A 12,418-nucleotide genomic window follows, 5' to 3' on the forward strand; every position below is an offset into this window, starting at 1 on the left:
GAATTCAAAACTTAGTGATGCACATTGAAACTAAGAGAATTACAAATATATGAGAATTTCCAGAAGAAAGGAGTATAGCATATAGAGTAAAACTGTTATAAAGCACAGAGAATCAACAAAACATCGTATAAATCCCGACAAAAAAAGATAGAAAGAGGTCCGATCGATCCTCTGATGCTACAAAAAGTATTAACTGAACAAACCTAAACATTTTTATGCATACACCTTCATTCCTTCTTGCAGATCTCTTTCCTAACACTTTTTTTTCCTTCTTCATTTTCAGCTAGTTTCTCTCTCTCCATGTACAGAACAGATACAACAAATGAATAGCGTGGTCACCTTTTCCTTTTTTTTTTTTTTTTTTTTTCTTTTCCCGTCGTGTATCCTATATAAGTACCTGGCTTTTGTCTGTCAGTATATGATGACTCTAAGGAGACCGGCCTGAGGCTCAGAATAGTCAAGCCCTTCTTCTTCGAGTAGGTACCGCTGTACAGCAACTGGGAGTCTAGCCGGAGTACGGGAACCCCTTGTGTGGTGGCCGGTACCTACACATATGTAAACATGAAGCCTCTCTAGCGTTGCTCGAGCTGTGCTCCTCAATACACTCAGTTCGTGCTTCAACACCTGAAGAGCTTCACTCACATGTAACCCATGCAAGTCTATCATTCTCTCATTTCCTCTACTGTTTCCTTGACACACCGGGTTCCTGTTTCATTTATTGCTCATAGGCAGGTTAGAACAGAGATACTAACAAGAGTGCTGTTTTTTTCTTTATGGAAATAGCAGTATGTGTTTGGGATAAAAGATTATGTCAGAAGGAGATGCAATGCAGCAAGGTAAAGAAGTCAAACCTCTGGCGGTAAATGGCTTCTTGTGCTTTTCCATGAGCAGCCTTCATTTGCATGTTATGCAACTGTCCCTTGACACTTAGCTCTTTAGCTAATGCCTTATTGCCAACAAGGTATGCTTGCCGTGCCTACGCTCAACCAGAAGCAACATAGAATATTGAGCGTACATGACTAACACAGAAAGATAACACGTTAATAATATGACGTCGAAAGTAATAAAACCGATGAAACCCCCATCATTGATGGAATTGGAAAAGGATTTATAAACTATCATTTTAATTTGAATATAAGACTGGAACTACTTATAATTCACTGCGTGATACACCCAAAGTATTTTTCAAAAAAGAATCTGGAAAATAGAGAGATCACCCTCAAGGTTAGGCCCCATTACACGGCCTTAACATTTAGACAGGTATAGAACCAGATGGAACTTCCCAGTTGCACAAAGCAACATAGCTAGATAGTCCGCAGAAAAAATAGAGGCGACATAAATGGGAAAAAAGTCATTTCTAAGTATATTATACCTGTTCGAAGTATACATTGCGCAGACGTGCATAGTCACGTGCTTCCTCGCGTAAGTCTGAATACATATTCCCTGTTCATTCACATGAAGAAGAGAGCCACAATCACAACATTTTCCAATAAGATAACTGTTCGAAGCAGATGTATTACAAGACTGATATAGTTATCTGTATCAAAAGTAGACATTTACCAACTGCATCCCCGGTTTCCAGCCAGACAGGAGCAGGTCGAGTTTGGGCTCGACTTTGCAGTTTATCAGAATATATACCCCTCCCACGGCCACTTTTGTAAGCACCAGCTGAAGCCTGAGAATTTCTGCTAGAGCCAATAGATGAGTCTGCTGAATCGTTTCGTTCATATTTCCATATACCAGAATCCTGAGATGCTAACTTCCTGACAGCGGAAACATAATCGATTGAACCAGGCTGAGAAACTGATGGTCCCGACTTGAAGAAGAACATGTTATCCTTCTCAGGAGATTGGTAGTGATTTCCAGTTTGTTGCAAATCATCCCCACCAAACTGGGCAGGAATACCATGGCTATTTGAGATGCTTAGAGCAGGAAAATCCATAGGAGTTAGACTAGGAGCAGCATAAGGCTTGGGGCTTATTGTCTGACTCAAGCCACCATCCACTTGTAGCTACAGTTAAGAGATGGAAGTTAACAACAAGATCACTTGAATGAAAGAAACACACATTAAATAGCAAAAAAAACATGATTACACATAACAGCTAATAAAAAGGATCACACCATCCAGTAAATTAAATATATCTGGTACCCTCATAGCCACTCTTAAATAGTTTTGGCACAGATCCTACTCCTTCAAGACATTATGGGCAGCTACCTTCTCTCTGCCAAATGAAGGCATAAGGTTTGCAATATATTTAAATCTTACTGAACCATTTGTTCACAAGGAATAATGGGTTTCATAGCCAGGGAAACAGATTTTTGGCAAACGATTAACGTTTCACAAGATAATTTTTTGGAAAGGCAGAGGGTAGCATATTCCCTATAACATTGTAAGAAGTTGAAACATCAATGAAAGCTATGCCATATATTGATTAGGAGAATGGATACCTCAAGCTGAGTAAGCATCTCAACTGTCAACTGCAAATCACACCCGTTAGCAAAATAAACTTCTGCTAGACTTTCAGCGGCAAAACCGGGGAACTGAGAAGCAAGAAAATCCACAGGGTTCACTTCCATTTCCCCTGGAGTCTCAGTAATCAAGTCGTTAACGAACCCATGACGAGAGTTCCCACTGAAAGGGTTTCTTTCCCTGTCATTCCCAAGAAGCTGCTCGGCATTCATGATTTGCTTATCCCAAGGCTTTGGACTGAGTTGCATGAAATTCGGTCGCAGAGGGTCTTCCCCGAATGAAGAAATGGGAAATCTACTCTTCTCAGCCAAGCTATTACCATTAGCGGTATGCGAAGCTAATCCAGTTTGGTCTGAAAACCCGTATCCTCCAGCAGCAGAAGGAAACTTTTCAGCTTCATTAGCGTTGTCATACAAGGACAAGCTAGCTAGTGACAAACTCCCAGAACCATAAGCATTTTCATCATGAGTCATTAACCCGAAATCTGGAGTTAAATCATCAGGAAGCTGGTTACTCCAGAACTGACGTGCTTCTTCATCAGAGTGATGCGACGCAGATGATTCAGATCGGTCAAGAACACCTTTCCCAACAGAACTAGAGGAAGCTAAAAGTCTAGACGAGGCAGCATCCAAAGAGCTTGTACCTCCAGATGAAGGAGAACGTAGTGTAAAGGGAACAAACTCAGCAGCATGAGGGTTCAAAGTTGTTGGCTTGATACTAGTACCACTTAGCTTTGGATCACTTGATTTCTTGGTTAAGCTCATTATTTCAATAAAATGGTAATAAAAATGCTATCCAGCCAAAGACAAAGAAAGCAAATAACTTTGTGGGAACAAGGAAGACTACAAAACCAAAACCCTGGGAAAAAGAAAGAAGTTTGCTTTTAGAACTCTCAAATTACTCAGAAAAAGAAACCTGCAAAATAGTTTTGCTTTAATCAGCAAAATTTACTCAGATAAGTAAGTAAGCAGCACCTGACGGCAATAGATTAGATACACACGTGTGCGCAGTGTGGACTCTCAATTCATATTACCAACCTAAACAAGAAAAACAAAAAGAAGAAAAAAAGATAACATTTTCAGTGGCTACAAAATTCATAAGTCAAAAGCATTGCAGCTTTTTATTTATGATATGTACAAAACCTACTCACAATTCTTAGCAGCCAAACACATTTTAAGAAAACAAAAACCCCCAAATTTGAAACTCAACTACAAAATTCCTAAATTCTTGAAAAAGTAATTGAATGAAGATATCTGATAAATAATAACTGATACACCCATAAAAAGCAAATCTTTTTTTTTTTTTTTTTTTAAAAAACAAGATTTTTAAGCAAATCCAAGATTTGAGATTCATTCAACCACACAAAAAGAAATTGGCAAAAATCTGCAGAGGTAAGAATACCCTTTTAAGGAAGAGCGAACCTTTTGGGGGAAGAAATAGAAATGGATCCATAGAAGAAGATAACACAAGATCAGAGAGAGACAGAGTTAAAGAAAAAGGTAAAAAAAGGCTGCTGAAAACAAGATAAAGAAGAAGAGAGAGAAAGAGATGAGAAATTTGCAGTTTGGGGTAATCGGAGAGCTAAGTGTTTTGGTTACCTCCCTAGGGATTCGAGTTTGGTGGTAAGCGTCGTCTTTCTTCTACTTCTCTCTCTCTCTCTCTATGGTGTTGTATTGTTTGTTTGGGCCAAGGAGAGGGCTAAAGTAAGCAGCAGTAACACGAGCGAGCACCACAAGATTTTTTATTAAACAAGACACCAAACCTTGCGCCTCTCTCTCTCTCTCGAGATTTGACCTTTTTTTTTTTTCTTTTTTTTTTGGTTTAATGCTCTCTCTCAATCTATCTCCATCTATTAAGCTAATTAATAAAACACTTATTAATCCTTATCATTAGGGGCCTAATTGTAAGTATTTTATAGGCTTTGATTAGTTGCTTTTATTAAACTATTTTTTCCCTCTACAATAGGGGTATTTATTTATTTTTCACTAATCAATAAAGATGAAAGGGACACAAAATTTAGCTAGAAATGTGTGAGTTTGTTAACATAGATCCTTATCAGTTTATCACTCAAGGTTTTGAGTAATTAAACTCATAGAGGAATGAGGAAAAAAAAAAAAAACTTAAATTATGTTAATAACTAGTTTATGATAGATTTGTGAGTTTTTAAAGAAAACTTTACACTAAAACAAATTTAACAAAATGTTAGAATTAAAATTTGAGGTTATTGTTTATTAAGAAATACTCTATACTAGCACCAATTGAACTTTTTCTTCCAGAGTTAGCACATCCACTTGAATGTTCCAAAAGTAGCATTTATTTTATATATTTATTATTATTTCTGTGCTTTTTTTTCTTCACCTCCGATTTCGTTTTTAATACCTTTCGAGAAAAACTCACCTTATCTCATTGCTTTCACCTGACTCCATCACCGGCTGGACTCCATAGTATCTCCCTCTTCATCGTAATCGCCCTTCAATCTTCTCTGTCGGAACTATTTGGATGTTCGAATCATCATTGTCTTCCACCATTTTCTCATTGGAAGCGGTTACAATAACGATGGAGGAAAAAGATCGAAACTTTGACGGGTCAATTTAGAGTCGGAAAGCGTCGTACAGAAATGAAGCTGAACGTGACGGCGAATAGAGTCGCAGCGATGGAACATAAATTGGATCTGCTTCTTAGTTCGCTTTCACTGTCAGAACCGTAAAATTCAAAAATGTCTTCCTAAAAGCTATGAAATCCTTCCTAATTTTTTTAAAAATATGTTTTTAAATCTCTTTATATGTGTTTTGTGTTATTGTATCACATATTATTCCATTAGTGATGTATGATGATTTGATTTTAGATGTTTTACAATAAACGTAGCAAATAAGAATATCCAGCATAATGTTTTAGTAAGACCTTTCTAAACTTCAATGACTCATTCCTAAACAGACTCAAATTTTTTATGAAGGTCATCCTGAAATTCATCATAAATTTAAAAGAATGAGTATTTGAATCTTTTATTTATGATTTGCCTTAATATATTACAAATTACTCTATTTAGTGAGGGATATTGATTTTATTTTACTGTACATCCTGATATTTATCTATACATATAAGGGTAATGATTTGATTGTGTCATCCTAAATATTTATGAAGGCTATCCTGAATTTTATGGAATCGTCCTAAATATTATTGAGTCCTTCCTAAAATAAATGTTATGAAACAAACACCAGTGCAAATCAAAGAGGGCCACAATAGAGGCTTGAGAGAGAGAGAGAGAAAGAAAGGTAGAAACATTTTGATACAGTGAACATCAAATTCAAATTATTTCACAAATGCTCACGCTTAAGCCTCTCACGAACAACCTTGTTAATCCTTTGGGTACTTTACCTTTTCTACACACTAAACATAAACAAAAGAGATAAAAGAATCCATAATCTATTAATCCAGCATGAATTCATCCAGATTACACACATCACGAACCCCAAAAGTATAACTCCGACTTACAAGGAACTGCACATACATCATGTAACTTGGAAAAAGCTCCAGTTACCATTTTCTGCGATAAAAAAAAATCAGTGAATATGTTTTAGGAAATTGTTCATGAATTCTTAACAATGCTTCAAGAATTTCCAAATATGACTAAGAAATAAATCAGTACACGAGCAACAAAGAATAAACAATACAGAAGCAACAATCAATAAGGATGACAACATAGGATAAGTAATAAGAAAACCGAGTTGTCTTATAAAAAAATTGTATTTGGGCAAGGTTCAAATCATATGGCAAACATGATTCAGATTTATCATTAGGTAGCATCTAAATCTAACAACACAAAACAGAAGCTTAACTAATGGAGGCCTATCTCAGCTCCAAAACCAACTCAATAAGCTACAAAGCATACAATTTCAAGACTCACAAAGACACTTATGCTAAACTTGTCCTTAAACGAATTTTAACATATTTTTTTGCAGCTAACAGTAACTCTTCTTTTATTTCTGTAACAAATTCAATTACTAAGAAGGGACAAGACTAGAAAAATCCAAAATACTAATCACAACAAACATAAAATTTACAAATGCAAATCACCCACACATAAACCAACACTAAATCATCTCAAGATCTGCTTTGTTTATGCCCTAACTAATTGATTGAAATATACCGACACTGAAAATCTGGCAATTTAGGTTTCTACTGATTTAAAGAAGTCAAATTCACACACATATAAAAGTTACAATGCTTACAATTTCTACAATAGAAGGAGAGTAACAAGTGAAAATGGATGTAAAGCTTACCTTTAGGAAGACCGATGATGAAATGTGACTCGAAGACGAAGAATCTGATCGAGGAAGAAAAAGAATCGTGAATCCAAAGCGGCAACGAGATATTACCGATGATAGAACAACGAAGATATACCGGTGACGATGTAACAGCGATGAGAGACCGACAAAGCGACGAGAAACCGGAGAAGCTACTGGCAAGAACAAGAGATCGTCATCATATTTTGGTGAGAGACGAGAATGACACAGATGTTTTGAAGGGATATTTTTGTCAATTGGGTTAATGAACAATGTTAAGAATGAAAGGTTATGGGCCTCGTAGTATTTTTAGTCCAAAAAAAAATAACAATAACATTTAGTATAATTATCCACATATTAGATTTTGTGCTAGTTTTGGAACTTTTGATAATGTGTGCTAATTTTGGAACAAAAAGTTAAAATGGTGCTATTTTGAGAATCTCCCTTGTTTATTGGGTCTTTCTTCCCTTAAAACTTTTGTAATTGGGTATTTTTTTATGGTATAGAATTAACATTTTTTGATAAAGCAGAAAGACAATTTTGGTCTTAATTATCTTCCTTCTCCTGTGCTGATGAAAACCCTCGCCTCATCTCTGACGACAACAGTGGCTTCTCACCATCGTGATTCACAAACACTATCTCCTTCACTTACAACACCAACTCCTTGCCTCCAAAACATAAAACCGCTTGTACCTGCTTCATCTTTGATAGTCGGTTCCTCCCACTTTTCAAGTACATTTTTCCTAGCAAGACTATCGATACCTCCAATTATGGATTTCATCCTGGACTTCCAAACCCCATAGTTCCTCACCAGTGACTACTCTTATACTAATTGAAAATGCAAGAGCTATGTGGTTGTGACGATAACACAAAGTGACACAAAGGGATTCAAAACACTCTTTTGATTTATTAGAAAATGTGTTTACAAGGTTTCTTCTTAACACTATTTTGTAATCTCTAAAAGTACTCTTAATCTTAAATCACAACCAAATATAAGATTCTCTCCCAACCCCTTAGCCCTCTTTGAATCTCCTAGTTTTTATTTCTTTAAACTTAAGATTAAATTGTTAGAAATTCTCAACCTTTGAAGTGTTGAGCTCCTCCTAAGCCCCAATCCCCTATTTATACTAATAGGTCTTAGCCATACAACATGCTAATTCCCTATTCTAAGTAAATTGTCAATTTCCTCTTTCCTTATGGGATAGGAAAATCACAATCTTTGTGATGTTTCTTTTATCCCATAAAAGGAAAGTTTTTATGCTTCCAGACTCTTCTCTTTATGCTCATGTCTTCCCTGAACCGCGTAAAGAGATTTCCTTCTATACTTCTTTTTTTGTTTCTATTCAGTTCTGTTGCACCATCTCCTGAACTACTTCAGTCTTAGTACATCACCTATGTTAGTAGATGCATCTTCACTTCCAAACTAGATTTTTTGCAAGTGTTAAAAAAATGAACTGAAAACTTATGAGAACTTTCGGTTCTGAAGCAAAATGTGGACCTCCACCGAAGCCGAATTTGTACCTCCAACGAAACTTTCGTACAACATAGCCTAAAAAAGATTTTCTTATTTCTAGAATATTGATTTATAGTTTAAAAACATTTATTTTAGATTTCTTGTATATAATTTTTAAAAAAATACGTAAAGGAAACTAATCTAAATTAAATTCCATATAATTGGGATATTTAACATCACCTTTCTATCCTTTAAATTTACGGAGAAGGCTTATAATTAAAACTTATAATAGGAAGTGCATTTATAGAGTATCAATGTTGTAAACGAGAAAATGATGTGTTTCAAACGTCATTGTTTTGCTTTGCCCTGGATTCCTTGTAGAGGAGAGAATCTGAATAAGCGATATTCACACGTCTTTGGCCTCTACGGTGATGATGCCTACACTTTTTTATATCAACAAGCTTCTTCGCTTCTTTGTTGTTAACATCACGCTCCCTAATCTCAACTTCTTGGATAGACTCTAAGACCTTAACCACCTCACACATTGTAGGTCTATACTTGGGTTGTTGGCTTAGACATTTGTATGCTAGGGAAGCAGCTACCTGTGCCGCTTCTGTTTTGTACTGGCTCTCGAGCCTCGGGTCGATTATCTGCTCTAGCTTTCGTTGGTCCCTTAACATGGGCCGCATCCATTCCACGAGGCTTTGTTCCCTCCGTGCCCGGGTATTGTCCATCGACCTTTTCCCCGTTATCAGTTCTAACAAAACTACTCCAAAACTATATACATCATTCATCGTCGTTAAGTGACCTACCACACACACACACAAAAAAAACCCATCAAAACATATCTCAAAGAGTTTCGGTTATACCGTTAAATGGTAAAAGGGATTATCAATTCTATATAGTCGGGCGATAGATCGATTACCAGTCATGATATATTCGGGCGCGGCATAACCTTGTGTTCCCATCACTCGAGTTGTTACATGTGTATGTTCGCCTTCAGGTCCATCTTTGGCTAGACCAAAGTCTGATAATTTGGCGTTATAGTTCTGTAAAATCATAAATTACTCGAAATTAGCAATTTGATTTATTACTTGTGGATATAAAACTTAAAGATGAAAAAGAGACACACTTACGGAGTCTAACAATATATTAGAGGTTTTGAAGTCTCTGTAGATGACAGGTTTCTCTGCTTCATGGAGAAAAGCTAAACCTTTGGCGGCTCCAAGGGCTATCTTCATTCTTATTCCCCATGCCATTGCTACGCTATTTCCTATCCAAATTCAAACATTTTTTTACTTAATTATTTTACTCATATTATTAATTAAAGTTGTGTAGAAGCGACAATACTTATAAAAAAAAAATGATGAAGTACAGTTAACGTGAAGCATGAGGTCTTTTCAAAAAAGTTATTGTTATTTGATAATTAAAACGTGAAAATCTTCATGGAGTTTTTTTTCTTCTTTTTTTGATAAAGTCTTTATGGAGTTGTTCTATTAAGTTTCAAGATGCTATTAAAGTATTAATAGAACTATAAAAGGTACAAAAAAGAAAGAAACCAACACAAAAACTTGCAACTCGATCGGGGCCGGGTTAGAACAGATGTTTTTGTTTTTTTGGTATGTATGATGATGATATATATTTATATATATATATTTGTTTTTTTGGTATGTATGATGATATATATATATATATATATAAATTAACTAATTAAGTAGATGACGTACTTCTAAAGAGCTGGTTCTCCAAGCTACCCCGAGGCATGTACTCATAAACAAGCACTCTTTGCTCCTCTTCATAACAAAATCCAATCAGCTTAACAAGATGTTTATTACTTAGTTGTCCTAAAAATAGTATCTCCGCCTGCAAATATAAAAAAAAATCTTTAACGTTAATTATATATATATACACTAAAAAAATATGAAAGAAATTTCCACAAAAATCAATTTGGAATATTGTAAAATTAAATGATCCTATTCATAAGCTATTAAGAAGAGAAAAAAAAAACAGAAGAGCAATCTTGAATTCCCTCTATTGTAATTGTATTGCATTAGTTAAACAACAAAAGTAAATTAATTGTTCTTTTAAATAGATAAAAAAAAAGTGATGTCAAAAAAAAAAATATAGATAAAAAAAGTCTTCAACCTAGACAAACACATAAAAAAGAGATAGAAATGTTACCAGCCATTCTCTATGGCCTTGATGGCCATGAAGATCAAGAGCCTTAACAGCAACCGGTTGGGGTTCTAAACCAGGTTTAACCTTATCATCAATAAACCCTTTGTAAACCGGCCCAAACCCTCCTTCGCCTAACATGTTACTTCTGGAGAAATTATGCGTAATCATTCTCAGCTCAGACAACGTGAACAAGCGAAGCTTCTGAGATGTAAAGGAGTGAGATAGATCATCCATGACCGACATGGGCGAGCTTGGATCGCTTATGTCTGATAAAGACAGCCTCTTGAACGCTGGACAAGTTCTTATTTTCATTACAGGTTTCTCCTCTCCTTCGTATTTGCTTGTGTTCTTTGCCTTGTAACACCCCAAGAACAGAGATGTCAATGATGTCTTCTTCTTCTTGATCACTGCCATTTTCTTCTTTCTTTTTGCTTTTTTTTTTTTTTTGGCAAAAATGGAGAAAGATGGTCTTTTACTCCTTTTGATGTACCTTTTGTAGAGTGCGTAGGTTTAGAAATTAAGGATGTTTTAGTTAACCTACTTGTCTTCAAAGTCCTGTATTTATAGTAGTTGGTGTGTCTTATTCGTACTGACAAGCCTTTGAATTTTCCCATTTATTTATGTATGATAAGTAGTTGCTTTTTATATCTGTTTGTAATATATTTGGGGAATATATACTCTATTTATTTTGTTCTAAGCTCAAGGCTGGTATATTTCTCAGGAGAAACACGATTCATTGTTCTCATAACCTGCCATCACTTTTTCTTGGGAAATAATGCAAATTGCATATTTTTATCATAACATTTTTAAGAATATCAATATCTTCAAGTGAGTGAACGTGTTTTCACAATAATATTTGTTTTAAATCCATTTAATTGTACTTATAAGCTAGACTTCATCTTACAAAAGTCTACGGATCCGACTAAATAATTTTGCATATATTTTGAATGAATTAAAAAAGTGTATCTCTACATTCCACTAATACGATCTCTCGTTTCAAAAGACTTGGTTTATTATATTTGTCTAATAGTTTTTGTTCTAATAATTTAGTTAATTTTTAAAATGGTTAGGTGAATTAAAAAGGTGTCTCTCTACATTCCACTAATTCGATTTCTCCTCTCAAAAGGCTTTTTTAGTTCTCTCTTTTTGTTATGAGAATATAAGCAATTTAAAAATAGCTGGTATATATTTTCGGCTGGCAAATATATAAATTATACACAAAGAATATATGATTCGCCTTGTTGAAAGGAGAATGAGATGATAGGGACATAATTGGATGTCCGTTGACTTTATTTCTTCGATGATTAGAATTTATAGAAGTAAAGAGGCAAACAAACAAATTTGTACCATACATTGATTTTATTACTCTTAACTAATCAATTTATGCAATAACTAATGGTCGGTTGGTCTTCAGGTAGGTAACATAATAGTTCTAGTCGATAGAACTCATCAGTATTGTTAAATCTAGGATTCACACAATGAATTTGTTTGAGTGGGGAACAAATTCACTTAAGATCTTTCTCTAAAAACTGGATTAAAACTAGAAAATAAAGAGGGGTTTTGATCTCTTGAAAAAGAAATTAGGGTTTTTTCTCAAGAACAATGAAGAACTAGAGTTTTAGTATTAATTGCTGGATGTTTACAATGAAGGAGCTTTCCCCTCTTTATACTTTCTCTAGATTACAAACAATATTAATTTTCCCTATAATTCGAACTAAAATAAGGAAAGTTGTTTCTTCTCTTCAAATCGGCCACCAGGCGAATTGGAAAGTCGGCTTATCTTCAGGCTGGGCCGCCTTCTTCCGAACATGCCTCAAATAAACGTTAAGTGGATATTAACCGGATTCCCAGTTAATCAATTGAATTGTCTTTCCGGTTTAGATCGGTATGTTGGGGGTGCTAAATCCCGCACCAACAAGTATCAAACTATCAGTTTTATGTGCATGCATATTGTGTACATGTACAAAACACACTCGTAGGTATTTTACATATTGTGTACTGACAAATGGCAATACAATATGTGATTTAATGCAA

The 12,418-nt window shown here is 35.1% G+C and overlaps 2 protein-coding genes across 5 annotated transcripts; both read right to left on the reverse strand.

The window, feature by feature from the left end:
• Positions 1-3: 3 nt before the first annotated feature.
• Positions 4-4,355, reverse strand: LOC104703156 (polyadenylate-binding protein-interacting protein 7). 4 transcript variants are annotated; one of them, XM_010419113.3, is made up of 7 exons: positions 4,069-4,355; positions 3,445-3,507; positions 2,449-3,328; positions 1,561-2,011; positions 1,373-1,443; positions 852-976; positions 4-706 (listed from the first exon to the last, which is right to left on the reverse strand). In XM_010419113.3, exons 3-7 carry the CDS (start codon positions 3,232-3,234, stop codon positions 412-414), a joined length of 1,728 nt encoding a protein of 575 aa, XP_010417415.2. In that variant the 5' UTR covers positions 3,235-3,328; positions 3,445-3,507; positions 4,069-4,355; the 3' UTR covers positions 4-411. The 4 variants fall into 4 exon arrangements, with proteins under 4 accessions (XP_010417415.2, XP_010417414.2, XP_010417416.2 ...); XM_010419112.3 differs by having other exon boundaries at positions 3,892-4,321; XM_010419114.3 differs by having other exon boundaries at positions 3,872-4,185.
• Positions 4,356-8,393: 4,038 nt separating this feature from the next.
• Positions 8,394-10,918, reverse strand: LOC104703157 (putative serine/threonine-protein kinase PBL12). The gene is made up of 5 exons (XM_010419115.2): positions 10,388-10,918; positions 9,934-10,069; positions 9,343-9,479; positions 9,132-9,255; positions 8,394-9,014 (listed from the first exon to the last, which is right to left on the reverse strand). The coding sequence occupies exons 1-5, from the start codon at positions 10,796-10,798 to the stop codon at positions 8,548-8,550; spliced, it is 1,275 nt and encodes a 424-aa protein (XP_010417417.1). The 5' UTR covers positions 10,799-10,918; the 3' UTR covers positions 8,394-8,547.
• Positions 10,919-12,418: the final 1,500 nt, after the last annotated feature.

The sequence above is a fragment of the Camelina sativa genome, chromosome 7 (genome assembly GCF_030686135.1).
Source record: "Camelina sativa cultivar CO46 ecotype springtype chromosome 7, ASM3068613v1".
NCBI lineage: Eukaryota > Viridiplantae > Streptophyta > Magnoliopsida > Brassicales > Brassicaceae > Camelina > Camelina sativa.